The 21,708-nt window shown below is 40.5% G+C and overlaps 2 protein-coding genes across 12 annotated transcripts in view; one reads left to right on the top strand and one right to left on the bottom strand.

Annotated features, from left to right (window-relative positions):
* The window catches only part of MRPL39 (mitochondrial ribosomal protein L39), a 62,269-nt gene extending 45,006 nt beyond the window's left edge, over positions 1 to 17,263 (bottom strand). Inside the window, exon 1 of the mRNA XM_036875121.2 lies at positions 17,014 to 17,263. The gene's annotated coding sequence lies outside the window, so the exon portion shown is untranslated. The remainder of the gene's footprint in view (positions 1 to 17,013) is intronic.
* Positions 15,789 to 21,708, top strand: part of JAM2 (junctional adhesion molecule 2) — a 55,635-nt gene continuing 49,715 nt past the window's right edge. For 4 of the 11 annotated variants that reach the window (XR_008997410.1, XR_008997409.1, XR_008997412.1 and 1 more), the window contains exon 1: positions 15,795 to 16,471. Coding sequence is in view for 5 of the 11 variants with exons in the window: in XM_057501593.1 (XP_057357576.1) it covers positions 16,405 to 16,471 (67 nt within the window). In the remaining 6 variants the exon portion in view is untranslated. Of the gene's footprint in view, positions 16,472 to 21,708 lie in introns of all 11 variants that reach the window. The other 7 variants (XR_008997413.1, XM_036875122.2, XM_057501602.1 and 4 more) reach the window with 4 other exon arrangements.

The following is a 21,708-nucleotide window of genomic DNA, read 5'->3' as shown; positions in this document are numbered from 1 at the left end:
TGCCAGAGACCAGCTTGCTGCATGCAGACTCGCTCTGAGTGGATGGAATTTTAGTGATTGACCTGCCACTGTGTAAATAAAGTTGGGTATAACCCTTTCACCCCAAGAACGTTCTACTGTCATTCCTTTGGTCACATTGAATCCATAGCAAACTTGCCTGGGGCTGAAGCCCATTGGCAAGACAAATCCCCTTCAGGTGACACATGTATGAATGGAAAAAATATGCATAGGCACTAAAGCCAGTTTTTTTAAGTCCTCCACCCCTTAAAGTCCTAATACAACAAATTTCTTTTTTAGAAGTTATCAATATATTACTGTTTAAACTTAGAACTGCATGTGTTTTGTTTAAGAAAGGTTAATTATATTTACTTCTTCTAAGTAAGTGACAATCCCCATGAAGTCTCATCTTGTTGCCTTGCCTCCCCTTTCCTTCACTTCTTTCCTTTGCTCTTTCTCTCCCAGAGGTGTTAGAATTCATTGGAGAGAGCAAGATTTTTTTAAAAAATGAAGAGAAGTTTCCATTTCTTCTTCCCAATGCAGTGGCCTTCCTACTGTCTTGCCAATGGGTTTTAGCCCTGGGTGAGTTCACTATGGATTCAGTGAGACCGAGGAATGACAATGGGACATTCTTGGAGTAAAAGGATTTATTAGCCAGCTTGTTCTCTAGGCAGGAGGTTGAGCACTAGAATTACATCTGCATCCAACAGTCTGCAGACCTGTAATCCTCCTTCATCTCTGCCTCTGCCCAGAGCACTGGGCAGAGCTCTTTATATAGTAACTCAGTCAATAATAGCTTATTGACTAGAGATGTGGAAGCAGTAGCCTAGCAGTAGGCCAATAACATCATTAAGTAGTTCAGGGTCGGGTGAGGATCCTGGCCATAGGCACTTCAACTTTCCTCCACAACTCTTAGTCATGGCCTCTGTAAAATTCAGCTTGTTTTGAGAGTGATCATTTCTCTTGGGTCAACTGAATAGATGGCGCCAGTAACATAAAAATGAAATTGTATCTATCTTATTTGGAAGAGCCAGCAAATTAGCATGGGGGGAGAAGATATAAAATTCATTCCATACACTTTGGTTCCTTATTTATGAAGATGAGGTTATTTTTTTTATTAACTGTTTTGTTATGTGTATAAATTTTTGAAATATATTCTGAAATATATGTTATATGTGAAACATTTCAGCCACATGAAAAAGAGGAAGAAAACAGTATATATCCAGCATTTAGGTCAACAATTTGTCATATTTTGCTTCTTCTATATTTTTCTAAAGTATTTTAATATAAATTACAGATATTATGTTTCATACCTAATTTGTCAGTATGTATATTTTTAAAATAATGACATTTTCTGAACTAAGATATGATATGAAAAAGAACTTCCAACATCAGCACTCTCGGGAAGACTCATGACAGAAGATGATCAGCAAAAAAAAAACCCCAGCAAAGATCCACGCACTGCCACAGGTGTAGATGCACTCATCCCACCAGCTCCTGGACTTGCCATGGGAATGAAGAAGGAGATATCTAAGCTGGCCTGTGCATACAGTAAAACAACAAATTGGACTGGATCTATACTGTTGGAACTCAACCAAGAATTAGGAAAAGTGCAAATTGTAGCACTCCAAAATCTTACAACCACAGACTATTTATTGTTAAAAGAACATATGGGATGTGAACAGTCCCCAGGAATGGGTTGTTCTAATTTATCTGAATTCTCTCAGACTGTTTAAGTTCAGTTGGACAATATCCACCATATCATAGATAAGTTTTCACAAATGCCTAAGGTGCCTAACTGGTTTTCTTGGTTTCACTGGAGATGGCTGGTAATTACAGGTATGCTTTGGTTAGGTAACTATATTCCTATTATGTTAATGTGTGTGCACAATTTAATTAGTAGTTTAAAACCTATCCATGCTGAAGTTACTCTACAAGAAGATATGTCAAAGAAATAATCAATCTTCCCAGGTTTTCTTCTGCCTGCTACTTCTATAGCTTTTCTTCTTCCTACCTAATCACAACCTTTAAATAGAACTCGTGCCACATGTCGAATTTACCGAGTATCATAATTCTTCCAAGTGGTAAAGACACCTCAAGACAAATGCTGGGCATAGAAGCCACAGGGCATAAATATGCAAAGAAGTAAAAAGCTAACCATTTCAAACAATAAGGCTTCTCTCTCACTTACCAACTTAACATTTCCCTGTATGGCCCCAGAAGATGACTGGTTAGCCAGAGACGGGTAAGATTCCTCAAGGGAGGAACAACCTAAGACAGGCACAGTCACAGGGGGCCATCTGGTGAGAAAATGGGGAGCAGCAGAGGTGAGGCTTAGAACCTCCCCCCTCATGTTCTGAGAGAAATCTTCTGCATACATGGATGTTTATTGCCCTCGTCTAGCTCGGATTAACACATAGTCTACAGGCACACACCTGATCATCTACATTTGCTCTCTTACAACACTAAACTGTTTTCTACCTTTATCTCGTATCTACCTACCACTTCAGCATTTTATTAAAAATAATAATAATAGAGAAATGTGGTATCCACATATAAATCAAGTTTAAAAATCAAATGAATATTCATATTTGAACTGACTGTTTATAGTTCATAATGCATGAGCAAAACCGAAAGCTTCTGTGATGACTGCCCTTGCACTGTTCACCATGTAACTTATTCACTATGTAAGAATTTGTACTCCATGTAAGAACTTGTTCATTATGCATCAGAAGATTGGAGACTGACGAAAATTGGGCTTGGGGTGGATTAATGATTGTGCATTGAGTATTGACCCCCCTATACAGAGATTTGTTGTGGTTAACAACTATTTGATCAATAAATATGAGAGATGCCCTCACAATATATATATATATATATATATATATATATATATATAAACACACTTCCAATTGTAAAATAAATAAGTAACCGGGATGTAATGTATAGCATAAGGAATATAGTCAAAATATTGTAACAACTTGGTATGGTGATAGCTGGTACCTAGAATTATCATGTATATAAATGTTGAATCACTGTGTTGTACACCTGAAACTAATGTAATGTAATACTGTGTGTCAACTACCCTTCAATAAAAAAAAAAAAATGAATCATTATAGCCATTTGTATATGAATAAATAACCTACAGCTCCTCTAAAAAAATAAAAATAAAAAAAATAAAAAATAAAATAATGACATTTTCTTACATAAAAGATAAGTCACACTAAACTAAAACTTTTGAGGTTAGAACTGGAGAGATTTCCACTACCACAAAGCTTCCATTACTATTCTCATCACTTTTTACCCTACTATCCAAAGATGAGAAAAAAACTTAAAAGTTGCTAGAATTGGTCCAAATGCCAGTGGAGACTATTTTTTTGGTGTTTCCAGAGGGTTCCTGGCAGTAGAAAGCAGAGTTCTTTTAATTTTCAACTATTACTGAAGACTGTGTCAGGCCAAAAGAGCAAAACTCTTCTCATTGAAAAATGCTATGGAAAGATTTGGCTAAATACCAGCAGCTTTTTCTTAATTCAGTATCCAGCTAACATGTTGGAGCTTTTGAGTGCAGAAAGATGAAGGAAGTGTGGAAAAGAGAAAAGTGATGATAAGAGGAAGATCAGACGAGAGGGAAAGAAACAGATGGTCTTATAAACCACAGTTCAAATGCCACTCACAAGGTGTGTCTTTCACATGAACAACTATTATTAAAACTATTTGTAAAAAAGAAAAAGGCATCTCTTCTATCTCCCTATATCCTCTTCTGTTCTAACATTCTTAATTCACTAGGATAAAATTAAGTATATTTTTTCTGGAAGACTCATGCCAGAAGATGATCATCAAAAAACCCCAACAAAGATCCACGCACTGCTACAGCTGTAGATGCACTCATCCCACCAGTTCCTGGACTTGCCATGGGAATGAGGAAGGAGATATCTAAGCTGGCCTGTGCATACAGTAAAACAACAAAATTGGACTGGATCTATACTGTTGGAACTCAACCAAGAATTTGGAGAAGTGCAAATTGTAGCGCTCCAAAGTCTTACAACTACAAACTATTTATTGTTAAAAGAACATATGGCATGTGAACAGTCCCCAGGAATGGGTTGTTTTAATTTGTCTGATTTCTCTCAGACTGTTCAAGTTCATTTGGACAATATCCACCATATCATAGATAAGTTTTCACAAATGCCTAAGGTGCCTAACTGGTTTTCTTGGTTTCACTGCAGATGGCTGGTAATTACAGATATGCTTTGGTTATGTAACTATACTCCTATTATGTTAATGTGTGTGTGCAATTTAAGTAGTAGCTTAAAACCTATACATGCTGAAGTTACTCTACAAGAAGATATATCAAAGAAATAATCAATCTTCCCATGTTTTCTTCCGCCTGCTACTTCTATAGCTTTTCTTCTTCCTTCCTAATTACAACCCTTAAATAGAATTTGTGCCTCATATCAAATTTACCGAGTATCATAATTCTTCCAAGTGGTAAAGATACCTCAAGACAAATGCTGGGCATAGAAGCCACAGGGCATAAATATGCAAAGAAGTAAAAAGCTAACTTTTTCAAACAATAAGGCTTCTCTCTCACTTACCAACTTCACATTTCCCTGTATGGCCCCGGAAGATGACTGGTTAGCCAGAGACGGGTAAGATTCCTCAAGGGAGGAACAACCTAAGACAGGCACAGTCGCAGGGGGGCCATCAGGTGAGAAATTGGGGATCAACAGAGGTGAGGCTTAGAACCTCACCCCCCCGTTCTGAGAGAAATCTTCTGCATACGTGGATGTTTTATTGCCCTGGTCTAGCTTGGATTAACACATAGTCTACAGGCACACACCTGATCATCTACATGTGCTCTCATACAACACTAAACTATGTTTTCTACCTTTATCTTGTATCTACCTACCACTTCAGCATTTTATTAAAAATAATAATAATAAAGAGAGAAATGTGGTATCCACATATAAATCAAGTATAAAAACCAAATCAGTATTCATATTTGAACTGACTGTTTATAGTTCATAATGCATGAGCAAAACCGAAAGTTTCTGTGATGACTGCCCTTGTACTGTTCACTATGTAACTTATTCATTATGTAAGAATTTGTTCTACATGTAAGAACTTGTTTGTTATGCCTCAGAAGATTGGAGACTGACAAAAATTAGGCTTGGGGTGGAATAATGATTGTGCATTGAGCATTGACTCCCCTATACAGAATTTTATTGTCGTTAACAACCATTTGATCAATAAATATGAGAGATGCCCTCACAAAAAAAAAAAAAAAAAAAAAAAAGGACAGACTTCCAATGGTAAAATAAATTAGTAACCGGGATGTAATGTATAGCATAAGGAATATAGTCAAGATATTGTAACAGCCTGGTAGGGTGATAGCTGGAACCTAGAATTATGTATATAAATGTTCTACCACTGTGTTGTACACTTGAAACTCATGTAATGTAATACTGTGTGTCAACTACCCTTCAATAAAAAATAATTATTAAAAAAAAAAAAAAATTAAGTATATTTTAAACGGCTAGTGAGAGAGACAGTAGTGTGTGTAGGTATGTGTCTGTGTATATGTGTGTCACTGTGTGTGTGTTTACAGGAGGAAAAAGAAAAATCTATAGTAGTTGAGTAGAGGTTGCTTATCATATTGATTTTCCAGCAGCAACATGATATGGTATGGTTACTAGAAAACATTCTTATTCTTCATTTATGACTTTGAAGATGAAAACATAGAAGTGGTCTAGTTTTATAGTTGAAATATACATACCTCATATATTTAAAATATACATACCTTATATGTGAGTTAAAACCACACACCTCAGTCCCATTTTATATATATGGGAAACCCAAGTTCCAGAGATGTTAAGGTGGCTTGTCTAAAAGAGTGTCTCAAAGGGAAAAAAAATGTTGCTTCTTGCTTCTGGAATGGCCAGTATATCTCCTGAAAATCTTCTAATTTTCAGTATTCCAGGATGTTTACTCCCTGTCCTAGGAAGGAATAGCCATGTTCACTGTGGGCTCTAAACCCCACATCCTGCTTGTTAAATAGCATCCGCCCCACAGGACATTTTCAAAGTCTCCACTATTCCCCGTCATTGTGTTCACTGGCTCCAAGCCAACAGACAGGCATTTGAACTCCTGTCCCTGCAAAGATTCCTAGCATTTCATGGAATCTACAGCCTGGCCTCCTTGATAATACTACACTTCCAGGAAAAAAATATTTTGGAAAACTGTTTTAATTCCTAGGGGCACTCAACCTCTGAAGGCCCAAGGCAAGCCTTAAAATTCAGTGAGACAAAAGAGTTTTAAAGATGTATGTGAGACATATGCCCTCTCTTGACTTCTCCAGATAAACATAAGTTTTGGCTTGTGTGGTGGACAGAATGTTGTCACTTACAATGTTATTTGTGAAACTAAGTATTCTTCTATTGCTCTTCCAATGACCTACTTTTTATCAGGACCAGAAAAAACATCCTGGAAAGACTAAAACTATCCACCTGGTTTAAGGGGACAGATCCAAGGACACAAAGGAATTCCTAAATCTTTGGTGTTGAAAAGTCATCATTCTCTTCCATGTCCATCCCATCGAATTTTTGCCAGAACAAGGTAGATCAAATTTATTCCAACCCTTCCTCAAAGATCTTACAGATGAAAGACTCAGTTGAGATGCTGGTAAGAAAAGTTCTTGTAGGTATAGAATTCCACCAGGATTAAGAATTTAATTATGTAAAATATAAAAGGTTTATACAGACATATTACAGAAAAATAGATTTAGGATACATAGGAAACACTAAATAAATCATAAGCAGCTAGTTTTACTACATGCAGTCTTATTTATCTGCCTTCAATTGGAGTGTTATAGTAGGTAGATAGCCAAACATGAGCATTGAAACCAGAGGGGATTTCAGCCAGTGTTTACATTGGGCTAGATGCTTATTGTCTACAAATTCCTCCTAAGCTATTCTCAGGGATATGGGGTGATAATATATATAACAGACTGTCCAAAACCATCCAGCTCCAACATGGAGGAGATTTGACCCAAACTTCACCGCAAAATCCATTAGTAAATTCACTTCCCTCATCATTGACATAGTAAAAATCACTCCTCCTCGCATGACAGTTCTGATGGTGACTTTATAGTCAAAAATCCCTCTGCCTGATGTCAGGGTGGAGCAAACTTGAACTTCTGGAAGACTCCACCTTCCAGTGAGTATTCATCACCCCTCCTATGAAAAAGGCTCCCTTTTGTTCTCTTGGGGGCACAGCCCCTCTGGGTCTTCTCCCACTCCAACCCTCTTGTCTTTCTCTGATCACTTTTTCCAAATAAACTCTTAATGCTCAGCAGCTTTTCTTCTTCCACTCTTGACTTCTTTCTCGCAAGGAGACCAAGGACCCATCGCTGATAACAGGAGAACATACTAAATTCAGTACTTCAGAAGAATGTCTTGAGGACTAGGCCCAAAGAAAAAGGTCTACTGTGGATTCTTTTTTTTTTTTTCAAAGGTATTACAAGAAAAATTAAGTAAAATACAAAGAATACTTTTTAAGTCATGTTTTTCTTTGTTGGCACAATGGCAAAAATAACACCAGTAGGCAGTAATAGAGCCCGTTGCTAAAAACTCAGGTATTACTGCTGTCAATTTGGCCACAGAGAATAAAAACCTCTACTTACTCACTACCCAGAGGAAACAGAGAAGAGCACAAATACATAAAAGTGTGCATCACAGTTTTCTCTTGATGTTAAAAATAGCAAAACCACCTAAAAGTAAATAAAATATGGATCTGTTAAATAGTTATTATATTCCTTTGGTAAATACAATGGTGTCATCAGGACTGACAGCACAGTGGACTGACTGACTTGGGAAGCTGGTCCTAAGAATGAAGGTGACATGGCAGTGTTGTAAAGGATTTAGGTATAGGGAGACCAGTAATCATGTCTTATCCTGCCATGGACCAAATGGATGTCTTGGGGCAATCTACTGGACCTCACTCTGACCCTCAGTTCCTTTTTATGCAGAATCAAAGGAGATAATGAAATAGAGCATTTAGCAATGAGATTGGCATATAGAGATACTGCAACTTAAGAGCAGTGTTAACTTAGAAAAGAAATTGTTAGGTGTTACAGGCTAAATGTGTCCCTTCATGATTCATATGACGAAGCCCTAGTCCCAATGTGATGGTATTTGAAGGAAGGGCCTTTGGGAGGTAATTAGGTTATGAGAGTGAGCCCTCATAAACGGGATTAGTGTCCTTATAAAAAGAGACCAGTGAGCTACTGGGCACTCTATCTACCATGTGAGGGCACAACAAGTCAGCTGTCTGCAACCAGAAGTGGGCTATTGCTGGAATGGATCATGCTGGTGCTCTGATCTTAGACTTCCAGCCTCTAGAACTGTGATAAACAAATTTCTGTTGTTTATAAGCCACCCACTCTCTGGTACTTTGTTACAGCAGCCTGAACTAAGTTATTAGGTTAAAAAAACAGTACAATCACACTCTATCAAAGATACATGGTTCTAGTCATACAGTAATGAGATACTTAGCATTTAATGACTGACAAGTACTTAGGAAAAGATACTATAATAATTTGCTAAAAATTAGAGGAACCCTGCCTTCATGGAGTTCACAGTGTACCACCAGTGACTGATTGTGACCAATTGAGTTTAAAATCCCAGCTATGATGCCAGAAGGGGGGTAATGAGAGCTTGCAATAGTAGGATATAATCCTGTTGGGAAGGACAGGTAAGTTTCCTAAGGAAATCACTGTTCAGCAGAGACAGAAGGATAAGTCTTGGCCAAATGAGAAAGAGGTAAATGGGGAGCACTGCACATAACAAGTAAGCACATTGAGTCTGGAGTCAGCCAGGTGCCATTCCAAACCTCACTCTACCACCCACAAGCTCTTGTTATTTTGGGCCTATCACTCAATCTTTCTGTCCCAATGACCTCACCTGTAAACTAGGAATAATAGTTTCCCTTACTTAATATGATTGTTATGGTGATTAAATTAGCATGTATGAAAAGAGCTTCACATAGTGTCTAATACATAGCAAATATTCAACACGTGTGATAGTACTAAATAAAAAAAAATTAATATCCCAATCAAAGAGAGAGAAGCATATGCAAAGGCCCTGTGGGAGCATGATAGAAAAAGGGAATGAAACCCTGTTCCATATTCTTTAATTCTGAAAGCTGCTGGAAGCAGGGACACTCCATGGTCCCCTCTCTCCCAACCTTTATGCTACAGCCCCACCTTTCATTCCCTAGTACTTGTCACTAGGTAGTTGCATGTGGTATTCCCTTTCCATAGACTCTTCTTTCCACCTGTTTTCTCCCACTTCCTTCAAATTTCAGACTAAGTGTCTCTCCTACAGAGAAGTCTTCCCTGACTTCCCCAACTAGACAAACCACTTATTAATAGCTCCCCTAATATGCATTCTTGCTTTGCCTGACTGATGTCTATGTCCCCCACCTACATCTCCATGAAATGAGACATTGTCTATTATTGCACATAATCATGTCCCAAACCATAACCACAATGGTTGGCCTATAGTAGGTGCTTACTTTATATTAAGTAATGGAAGATAGAAGGATGGAAAAGAAGGAGAAAAAAAGCAGAGAAAAATGAAGTGGGGTGGACAGGGGATGTGATCATCTCAATTTTAGATGTGTCTTTAATTTTAAAATATTAAAGTCAATTATGAGACTCTTCTATTGGTTTGGGATCTAGAGCTTATCAGGTATTTATTGATGTCCCTCAGTTATAGATAGTACTGTTAAGATATGCATAATCACCCCTTTCCCCAGCTCCCTCCATGAGCTGTTGCAGAGTTCCAAAGAGAAAATGCAAATGAGAAGACTTTTGAAATATCAAGTGTCAAACAAATAAAGATGGCATTACCATTACAGAGATCAAGGGACAACATTCAGAATGGCTTTTTCTTCTTCCCAGAAGAGAGAAATGCATTCCACTGAAGTCCATCTTTTCAGATAACTTCACGGTTTGGAACAGGGGTCTTGAAAGTCAAGACAAACCTGGGTTTAAATCTGGCTCAATTACTTCCCAGTTGCCTAGTCTGGGTCAGGGACTTAACTTTGCTAAGCTTTTATTCTCATCTGTAAGATAATAGTACCTCTTCACAAAGTAGTTTATTAGATAATACCTATAAAGAACTTTGTACAGTGTTAGACGTATGGTACTTAATACTTGTGAACAAGTAATCATCTTCACTATCTTTGGGAGTGTTCTGAAGAGCAGCAACCAAATGGAAGAAATCACTACATCTTTCCCAAATTCTTTCCATATCCTCTGATCTGGGCTGTATCATTCCAGACATTGAGTTAGACTGTACAGCACCCTGCAACTCAATGGGGAGTTCTTACTTTCTCCACTTAATCTTCAATTAAAGATATATATTGAGTGTGGTTGTCCTAGACAAGAGGTCTCTGGGGAAAAATCAGGTATAACTTGGGTCAAGTTATATACAAAAAGGTAAATCCATTCCTAGCCAGTGCAGAGGGATAAATGCTGTTCAGAGGATGGCACAGAAAAGACTTAAGGAGTTTCATTGCAGGCCTAGCTCTTTTCTTCTATTGCTGCATGATCTTGAGTAAGTCATTTCACCACTTTGGGCCTTATCATCCTTAACTGTGAAATGAGGGAGGGGAGACTTAGGGAGGGGATGGAGTTGGGAATTATCTCTAACTTCTCCCCAAATTTTAGTTCTAATGCTATGCCTGCAGACTAATTGATGTCTGTCCATCTTTTGCCTGACCCTGGCAAATGTTTGTTAAATGCTGGTTCCTCCCAAAAGAAATTCCATTTAAAAAATCATTTTCATATTCCTAATTCCCCATGAAACTGCTAATTATCATGCAATAAAGAAACCAACTATTGAGATGGCACTTTGGGAGAGTAATGACGGCTACATGCTGCAGACACTTCTCTGAATAACTTATTTCACCAGAAATGGCTATAGTTTGAGCATAAGACATGAGTGTGCTTCTGGGCATATCAGAATGCACTGCTGCAATCAGGCTTACTCCAGAAAATGAGCTGAGGAGATAATGATGAGGGATAAGCAATGAGGATCTCATTAAAAATCTTAAATGATATCCATAGGAGTAAGAGAGGCACTTGGGAATTTATGTGGTTTTGGAAATGGAAGAATTTTTTTCCCCTCTTTTCTCTAAATTGCAGTGTGGGCACACTTCCACATCTTCTCCACACCCATGAGGAAAAATAACCCATCCAACACAGAAATACCAAATCTGAGATGTTGTGAGAAGTCACTCAATTTAAACCCAGCCTTTCTCTCCATTGCTTGTTTTAGGAAGTGTGCCTCAACACCTCATCAACATTACTTTGAATTCAGAAGTGGAGTGGGTAGAAAGAATAAAGAAAGGTAAGATGTCCAAAAGCACCAAGTGCCCACTTATGTTTATCTAATAACAAAAATGTTTATAGTGTTAGAGTGAGGGTGATTATGACACATGGGGAGGCAGAAGGCCAGTATGATCACGTAGAATAGAAGAGTTTAGAAGGACTACCTTGATATCTCCTCCCAATTCCTCCCTATTAGTTGCTCCATGCTTCCTGGGGCAGAGCTTCCTACCAGCAGAAGCAGGATTAACTACTGTTACTCCTTTCATCATCCTGCTGCTGATATCTGTAATCATTTCATTATTCATTTTTATCTTACACACTAGATTTTTATTTTATTAAGTATAGAACACAATGTCCAAATTTTTTCTACATGTGTTTTGGAGGCTTGCTTTCTCTACTGTCCAAGTGGTCAATGCCCTCATAATCACAAGAGAGACATAATTGCAAGAGACAATTCTCAGTCCTCTTGAATTAGCATTCAATACTGTAAATTCCTCCACCTTTTTGACTCCTGATTCTCTCCCAGTTTCCTCTCACTTTTTGACTGCTCTTTCCTGTCTTCTTTTTCTAAGTTTTTTTTGTTTGTTTTCTCATTAGACATTAGTATTTAGAGCAGTTTTTGGTTCACAGCAAAATTAAGCAAAAGGTACAGAGATTTCCCATATGCTCACTGTCCCCACACATGCATAGTGTGGGGTAAATGGAAGTTTTCAACCCAGAATTTCCCACCTGGACTTAGCCATTTACATATCAATGGTTGTTTACCACAACAGAGCCTCCCGTTGATCCAGGGCAAGGGGTGCAGAGAAAACGGCCATTCTCTCCTCCCCTCCATTCCTAGTACCTAATTGGCCTGGTGCTCACCAGTCACCAAGGACCCACCTATGGAGTTCCTTCTGGAAGGGGCAAGTGAGAAAAAGGAGAGCGTGAGCCGCGACCTGAGGGGATGGACAGAGCCCAGCCTGGCTAGCGAGCTCGAGCAGGTTGTGAGCAATAAAAACTCTTTCTCTGAACCGGCCCTTCCCTTTGTCCTTCTTTGGTTTCACCAGATTCATAGGGAACTTGGCCCAGGAGGGGAACTCCCTTACTCCCAAAGCTACTCAGAGCCTCCCCATTATGTCCATCCCTAATGTAATGATACATTTGTTACAGCTGATGAACCTACACTGACGCATCATAATCACCCAGAGTCCATAGTTCACAATACGGTTCACTTTCAGTGTTGTACGTTCTAGGGTTTTCGACAAATGTATAATAACATTATCCATCTTTATTATAGTATCATAAGGAGTACTTTCAGTGCCCTAAAAACCTTCTATGCTCTGAATATCCATCCTTCCCTCTCCCCTAATCCCTAGAAACAAGTTTTTTAAATTCTTCTATAGTTTTGACTTTTCCAGAATGTCGTTTAGTTGGAATCATACAGTATATAGCCATTTTAGACTGGCTTTTTTCACCTAGCAATATGCATTTAAAGCTCCTCTAAGTCTTTTTATGGATTTATTTCTTTTTAGTTCCAAATAACATTCCATTGTCTGGATGTACTAGTTTATCCATTATCCATGTCACTTTAGTTGGTTCCAAGTTTCTGCAATTATACATAAAGCTGCTATAAACAACCATGAGCAGGTTTCTGTGTGGACATAAATTTTCAACTCCTTTGAATAAATAACAAGAAACATGATTGATGGATTATATAGTGTGATATTGGGATATAATAAATATATATTTGGTCTTACTCCCTGGTTCTGGACACAACAGTTTCTAAAGACCTTTGATATCTTCAGAGTATCAAGAGTGTCTTTTGTATGACAGTGAGGTGAATGGTGGTTGGGGGCCCTTAGATAGCTTTAGGTTGTGGGTGGGTCACCAGAAAGCAAGGTATAATTAGAGTATTGAGACCTGCAGCCCCACAGGGGGCCAGGGTTGGGGTGGGGGGTGAGGGCTAGTTATTGAGTTAGTCTCAAAGGCCAATGATTTCATCAATCATGGCTGCCTAACAAAACCTCCAAAAAAAAAAACCCTAAGCTACAGGGACCAGAGACCTTCCAAGCTGCTGGGAGTATCCCTATGCAGGGTGGCACATCCCAATTCCATTGGGACAGAAGCTCCTGTGCTCAGGATTCTTCCAGACCTCACCATATGTACCTTTTCTGACTGTTCAGTTATGCTCTTTAGAGTAAACAGGGAGCAGAAAGTCAAACATTTGCCAGAATTCTGTGAGCCATTCTAGCTTTCTGCTTCTTAAGGAGGAAGTTGTGAACCTTCAACTCTGTGGCTAGGTTGGACAGAAGTGTGGGTACCCTGGGTACCAAATACCTACCATTGGTGTCTGAAATGAAGGCAGTGTTGTGGGACTGAGTCCTTAACCTGTGGGGTGATGGGGCTCAGAGCAAATCTCACCCAGAATGTGTCACTTTGATATGTGGACTGCTTTGAGCTGAAGACAGTCTAGGCCCATAAGACTCAGGAAAAGCTTTTACTTGCCCCTTAACTGCCTGAAGTAATTAGAAAGCTAGTGTGGTCCAGGAAGAGCACAGAGATAACTACAAAGAGTATGGGCTAGATGTCACAAGCTGCAGGGGAGCCCAGCAGGGCCTGTTTGTTCAGTCTTCTCTTACATACAAAGAGAAAGTTTAGTTTTGTAGAACCTGCCAAACTATCTTCCAAAGTAGCTGAACCATCTTGCATTTGCACAGCCATGAATGAGGGTTCCTATTGCTCCACATCCTCAGCAGCACCTGGTGATGGGGGTGTTAGTATGCTGGATTTCAGTCATTCTAGTAGGTATCTCATTGTTTTAATGGCATTTTCCTGATAGCATATGATATGGAGCATCTCTTCATATGCTTACTTCCATTCTGTATATCTTCTTTGATGAGGTGTCTATTATTGTCTGTGGCCCATTGTTTAATCAGATTCTTTTCTGATTGTTGAGTTTTAAGAGTTCTTTGATATTTTGGATAATAGTCCTTTATCAGATGCACTTTTTGCAAATATTTTCTCCCTGTCTGTGGCTTGTCTTCCAATTCCCTTGAAATTGTTTTGAAGAGAAGTTGTTATTTTAATTAAGCCCATTTATCAATTTTTCCTTCAAGAATCACACTTTCATATATCTAAAATATTATCACCAAACCTAGGGTTATCTAGCACAGTGGGAATAGTAGTATTTTCTCCCTTACAGAGCTGTTAGGGGATTAGATATTGCACTATTCAGACTCCACCACAGACAAGCACTCAATAAAAAAACTGCTGGGTTCTTTTTCTTTTCTGTCCTTCTGTAACACTTCTATGTGGTATTAGAGGTTTTTCCAGATGGGTCTCACTGGGTCCTCAAGACTGAGCTCATCAGCAGGAAAGACCTGATCTTGTTTATCATTGTCCACCAGCATCTGTCACATTGTAGCTATTTGACAAATGCCTTCACTGGGAGACAAATAAGTGAATCAATAATTCATATAGGATGTCACAATTAAAGGAAAGAAGTATGCCTTTCTGTATCTTTAGGGAGGAGCAAAGAGACATAGAGTTGTGGCAAGAATGAGAGAAAATGCCAAAAAATTTTCTTGTAAAGCACTAAATCTTTCTTATTACTGCCCCCCAAAACTGGTATAAATCTATTGTTAAATCTGTACCCTTATCCTTGCTTGAGTGGAGTACAGCTTTTAACATTTTTGCCCTTTGACTCTCCCTTCTGGGTCCTCTGCCTCTCTTCTGCTCTGTGTTAAGCTTCCATCACTGTCATCAAAGAAGCAGCAGGGACGCCTAATCCTTCACAGTCCTGCATATTTAAACTCTGGTTGCCTTGTTCACTGAGCTAGCTAAATTCTTTGCATGCACACCAGTAAATCAACTATCTTCTATACAGAACTTTATCCATTATTCTACCTTTAAAAAAAATATGTACAATTACTTCTCTTGAGAATGGCCCGATTGACAGTCCTGTCAATATTCTTAAATACACCAGACATTTTTGATCCATAGGATCAAATATAAAAATTGCCTGTTTAGCCCTTGTAGTGTGTACAATCTAAGTGCAGGCCAATTTTAAAGCAGGCAACAGAGCATTCATAATGGGCTTTCCTTTTAGAAGCACAGCAGACCAAAAATAAACCTGACAAAGGGCAGCTGTAGAGTTTTAACATGTGGAAAACTCCACAGGCGGCAGTTATGTAATTGGAAAGAACCATGATAAATATTTCATACCGTTAGATGAACTCCCGACTCTGACACGTGGAAATCAACACAAAACACACCTTAACTCGCAAGGAGCAAAAAGCTTACACTGAGAAGGGGCCAAGGCTATTGCTCAAATCTGAGACCTGCCTTCCAGCGCGAGTTTTTTTCTCCCCTGCTTCCAAGGCGGAGCTGGCGAACCCCATCTCCCCAGAGCGCCTCCCTCGCAGCTTCGCCGGTTGGCCAGAAATTTTCCAAAAACCTCCACCCCTAGGCTGAAAACCCAAAAGAAGTTTTGCGCCCAGGAAGGGAAGAGAGGAGCTGGAGCGGGGCAGGCGGCGTTGTCCCCTCCACCGCAGACGCCCGCCCCCCGCGCCCCGCGCCTCCGCCCCCGGCCCTGGGCTCCGGCCCTGGGGACAGCTGGCAGCCCCGCGAGGGACCAGACACAAAGCGGATCAATCCGGCGGCGCGGGGGCGAGGACGCCCCGCCAGGGCTTCCCTTCCGCCCCTCGCCTCCTGCCTCCTCCTTAGGACCCAGCCGACACCCCGTCCGGCCTCCACGTCCCGCCTCCTCTCAAAGCCCCCACCCCCCAAAAAATCAACAGCCCAGACCCCCAGCCACGGGCTGGCTAGGCCAGACCTGCCTCTCGTCAGCCGGCTGAGCGGGCGCCCTGGCCGGAGGAAACCGACGACGGCCAGGACCCGCCGCCCCTGCCCTGCTCGCCTAGTCCCCCAGCTCCGCTCCAGAAGTTCGGGGACCCAGCCTGCCCGGCCTCCCGCGCTCCCGCCGCCGTATCCTCGGCTTCCCAGGCGCAGCTAGCGCGGACCCCGGGAAGATGGCGAGGAGGAGCCGCCACCGCCTCCTCCTCCTGCTGCTGCGCTACCTGGTGGTCGCCCTGGGCTGTGAGTTCTGGGGCACCTCCGCCCTCCTGCGCTCGGGTGCGGGGACCTGCGCCGGCAGACCTCCCGCCCCTGGACGCGGCGCCGCGGACGCTGCCTCTGGGCCGCGGGCTGGGGGCTGCCGGGGCGTCCGACTTGGCACCCGGCGAGCCGGGAACCCTGGGGGCGGGCAGACGCGGGGCGGGGGCTCGGAGCTCTTCGGTCTATTGTAAATAACATCTAATTTCGCCAGCTAAGGGTCCAAACCAGCAGGTTCTCATCTTCTTGCAAAGTTGCGTTAAGTTTTCAAAGACGTGAACAGAATGCACAACTCACTAACTACTTAGAGATGCTAAGATCCCAAGATGGCATCACCGGGAGGCAGGCGCCGGCAGCACGCGAGTGCCAGAGTCTGGGACAGTGTTGGAGTCCTCTTGGCTTCTCAGGGCACCAGTGGTGCCGGTAATAGGCAGCGCACTTGTGGGGCGGGGCGCGGGGGTGGCTGTGTGGAATTCAGCGCTGCTGAGCCAGAATTACTTTGATTTTCTCCACCTGCACATACTCACTCTGAGATGTCTGGTCTGGGGACTCCGGCCAGCTACTGTGTCCTCAGGGGACGTCCGACGGAATGATTGTTAGAAAGATGCAGAAGCGGAACGACCAAGGAGCGGGGTGTGGGTACGCGGCCCGAAGCCAATTTCGCGGCATGGTTCTCAACAGGATTTTCACGGGTTCTGGGCTCATGAGATTTAAAATCCGGGGAACGTTTCCTCTTACTTTGTTTTCTTCGCGCTAACTTTTTAGGAAAATGGAAGAAATTACAATAGAGGGTGAACGCTTAAGCAATGAAGGCCTCCTTTTTCGTTTTCCTTCACTTCCCCCTCCCTTTATTTTAATAGTATGGGTTATTACTCTTGCTATCAGGTTCTGGTAATATAATACTTAAAATAACCTGCCGGATGAGTATAATACCATGATACAATGACTTTTTCTCACGGTTTCATTGCTGAAGTGAGTAATGCTGAGCCCAGCGTGATGTGAGCTTTGTCCCTTGACGGGGGAGGAAGGTGCAAGCTGTCTCAGGCAAGGGGCCTGTGCTGACCTACATTATAGAACATCAAACCAGGAAAGCAAGGCTTCACAACAAGACCATCACACAATTTTGAAATGTAAATTTGTATCATGTTGAACACTCAGAAAAAGAAAAATACCACAGCGCTGAAAGGCAACAAAGAGGCAGGCAGGAGGAATTGTAACAAAACTACTGGGAAAGCGATGTATCCCACTGACAAGGCCAAACTTCAAATAAAAAAGACTGACTTTGGTGACACTAATTAAAAGCAGGGAAAACGGTTTTACTCTACTATCCCTATTCAGTCATCAAAATAGAGACAACGCAGTAATTTTATGTTGTAGCCAAGAAATAACCAAGAGGCAAACACAGGCTCCGCTGAATGGGCAGCATAACCTCTGCTAGGAGTTTTGGGTAAATCTGGCATATTGGCTGTCCAAGCCCCAGTCCTACAGGGAACTGATGTGGAAATGTGTATGGATATTTCCTATACTGTTCCTGTGATGCCAAAGGTCTGACACTGCAAGAATGTTCTTTTCTTTTTAAAAGATAAACCTTTTAAAAAAAACAACAGCTGCGATTTAAAGAAATATTATGAAGATCATATAGAGAGTTCTCATATATACCACAACCACTATTATTAATATTTTATATTAGCATGATACATTTGTCACAATTAATGAGCCAATATTGATACATTACTATTAATTACAGTCCACCCTTTATTCAGAGTGCCTTCATTCTTATCTAATGTCCTGCTCCATTTAATAGGTCTCCAAAGGCTCCTTTTGGCTGTGACAGTTTCTCAGACTTCCCTTGTTTTTCTATTACCTTGACAGGTTTGAGGAGAACTGGTAAAATATTTTGTAGAATGTCCCTTAAGTGGTATTTCTTAGATGTTTTTCTCATGACTGGATTGGGTCTATAGGGTTTTTTGAAGGAAGATCAGAGGTAAAGAGCTATTTTAATCACATCATATTAAGGGTACATACTATGAACATGACTTATCACTGTGGATATTAATTTAACCATCATCTGGCTGATGTGAGGGATTCTGTGCAGGTGACCGTCTTTCTCCCATTTTCATACTATATTTCTTGGAAGGGAGTCACTATATACAAACTTAAGGAAGTTTCTTTTTCTACTTTGGATTACAGTCCAATACTATTCTATTTATTTTGATGCTCAGATTGTTCCACCAGCTTTGACCATTGGGAGTTCTTTCAGTAATTATATCCCTTTGACGTACCCCTATCATTGTATGTATACAGTTGACCCTTGAACAATGCAGTAGTTAAGGGCACTGACACCCCCCAACACACACACAGTCAAAAACCCATGTATAAATTCTGATTCCCCCAAAACTACTAACAGCCTACTGTTGACTGGAAGGCTTACCAATAATATAGACAGTTGATTAACACATATTTTGTATGTTATATTATTACATACTGCATTCTTATAATAAAGTAAGCTAGAGAAAAGGAAATGCTTTTTCAAATTGTTGAAAATCTCCAAAAATTTTTCCAGTGTATTTATTGAAAAAAATCCACATATAGGTGGACCCATGCTGTTCAAACATTTGTTGTTCGAGGGTCAGCTGTATGTGGTTTTGTTTGATTTTAGCACTTCCTTACTTTCTGGCACCACAAAATGCTTCAGGCTGATCTGGTGTATTTCCTACTTCCGTCTTAGGATCAGCCATGTCTCCAGGAAGCCCTGGTTCCTTTCATTGGAGCTGGTATTAGAAACCAAGTTCTCGGCACTGTGTATGCTCATTGCTATTAAGGGGTTGTTGAAAAGCAAGAAAATTTTGCAGGGCTAAGTTTCATACTGCAGTCCTATTTGTGATTTGTCTACTTAGGTTTCACATCCAGATCCAAAAACAGTCTATTGAAGATTTACATGTATATCAGACACTGTTCTAAGGATGTTTTCAGTTCATCACTCTTTTTAAGTTCTCGACAAATACTGAACGCAGAATAGTTCTTCAACTTACAGGGAGTGATGCCAAGGTTCAGGAAAGCTGTTGCTTGTCCAAGTTCACTTATCTAGGCTGTAAAGAGATGGAACTGGGATTTGAAGATCTGAGGATTTGTTTCTAGCTGGCCTTCCCTCTTCTCCTTATTCTTCTGAGTGCTTAACCTTTTTTGCTATCTTCATTCAGGAAAAGACTTAGTGGATTTCTTATGTTCTAATTACATATTCATCTTCTTAATATTCATCCCAAATATAATTGTACCACCTTTTTGTCCCAATCTTATTGTGTGTAATATCATATTTCTTCCATCCTTTCCTTTTTTGTCAGTGTTCTTTCTTTCTGAGTAGTCTGAAGGATTGCTTTTTATTGTTGTTGCTATCATTTAAACTCTGATTCAGTGTACCTGTTGCTATATACAAATTTATTTGTGTGTTCAGTTGAATTATATTTTTCTTTACCATTAAAACCAACTTTCATGAAGGAAGGAATTTCTTGATGTTTGGTCACTGTTGTTTGTCCAGGGCTGAGCAAAGTGCCTGGCTAAGAGTAGGTGTAAATGTATACCAGTTGATTAGATGGGAAAGGGGAGGTGGGGTGGGTGCTATTGCAATATAAATCATGAAGCCCTAGCATTCTAAGTATGTGAGATGTCAGATTTCTCTGAGGTGACATTTAAGCCAAGGAGCTGAATGTAAATGAGAGCAGTGTGCTGTTCTTGATGCCACGTGGCTTGTAGCAACTGGTCCTCACATCTGGACTGGAGACCCAACCAGGCAACTTGGCTGGAGTCTGTAATCCCTCATCAACTGATAAGGACTGTGGAGGGAGAGAGAGGTCTGAATCTTCTGCAGAATCACCGGGTTCTGCCTCTGTTGTGGAACTGACCCAAAACAGCCTCCAGGGACCCAGTGCCAGGAAAGTTTTACCCTCTGTAAACATTGTTAAGAACAAAGCATCATCATGAGTTTGCTAAAGAGGACTGGTCCCATCCTGGCATGGTCTTAATATCTGATGATCATAAAGGTCAAATTGGGCTTGGTGGTAGATCTGATAACCGTGTCCAGACTGTGACTGAAATGACATTAAAAAGGAAGAAGTAAAATACAAAAACATCAGCAAAAAAAAAGTACAGTGAGTTCCTTATGGCTGAAAACACTCACTTTTCATCCCACATGAGCACAGTAGTGAGAAGAACTTGTGTAAATGTACACATTTGCTCTCCCCATGGTTTCTATCACACTGGTTCCCTCCTGTGGGCCTTTTTGGTGGCGAAGATGTTTTGGACTATAGAGGCAAGAGGTGCCTGCTGTGTTTATTGAAGTCAGACCAAAAGAAATCTGTAAAGACCATCATTTAAGATAACCTTGCTTTTCTTTCCATGGCAATATAGTGGAAGCATTGCTAAGTCAGCCCTCCAGTGCACCCTTATTGCCAGACTGATGTTTGGAGGAAGGTGAGGGTGAGACAGAAAGGGGAATAAGAATCTGGGTCAAGGGCTTTCTTTGGCAAAAGCAAAGAAAGAATACTTAAAACTGGGCACTGTTTTCTTGGAAGGTATTACTGTTAACATGGTTAACATGTTAACTCAGAAAACAGCACAAGGTGCATTCGTTTCCTATTGCTGTGGTAACAATTATCACAAATTTAATACAACTCAGATTTATTATCTTAAAATTCTAGAGGTCAGAAGTCTGAAAAAGGTCTCCCTGGACTAAAATCAAAATTTGGAAAAGGCAGCACTTGTTCCAGAGATTCTAGTAGAGAATCTATTCTAATGCTTTTTCTAGCTCCTAGAGGCCACCTGCTCATGGTCCCATTCTTCCATCTTTAAAGCCAGCAATGCCAAGCTGCCTTTGTTTAGTTTTCTCTCTTCTACCTCTCTCTTCCAGTTAGAAGGACACTTAATTACATTGGGTCCACCCAGGTAATGCAAGATAATCTACCCATTTCAAGGTCAGCTGGTTAGCAACTTTATACCATCTACAACCTTAATTCGTACTTACCATGGGGTAACATATTTATAGGACTCTAGGATTAGGATGTGGATATCTTTAGGGGACCATCACACCAACTAAAATTAGCATGTGCCCAGAAACAGTATAATCAGCATTGTAACAATATTCTAGATCTCATGGAGCAACCATAGCTTTTACCTTTAAATTATGATTCATAGTAACATAGAACTGTATATTTTATGAGTTGTATTTC

This window comes from Manis pentadactyla, chromosome 1, assembly GCF_030020395.1.
Source record: "Manis pentadactyla isolate mManPen7 chromosome 1, mManPen7.hap1, whole genome shotgun sequence".
NCBI lineage: Eukaryota > Metazoa > Chordata > Mammalia > Pholidota > Manidae > Manis > Manis pentadactyla.
Note: the sequence above shows the minus strand (reverse complement) of the source record. Positions and strands in the feature narration are given on the sequence as shown.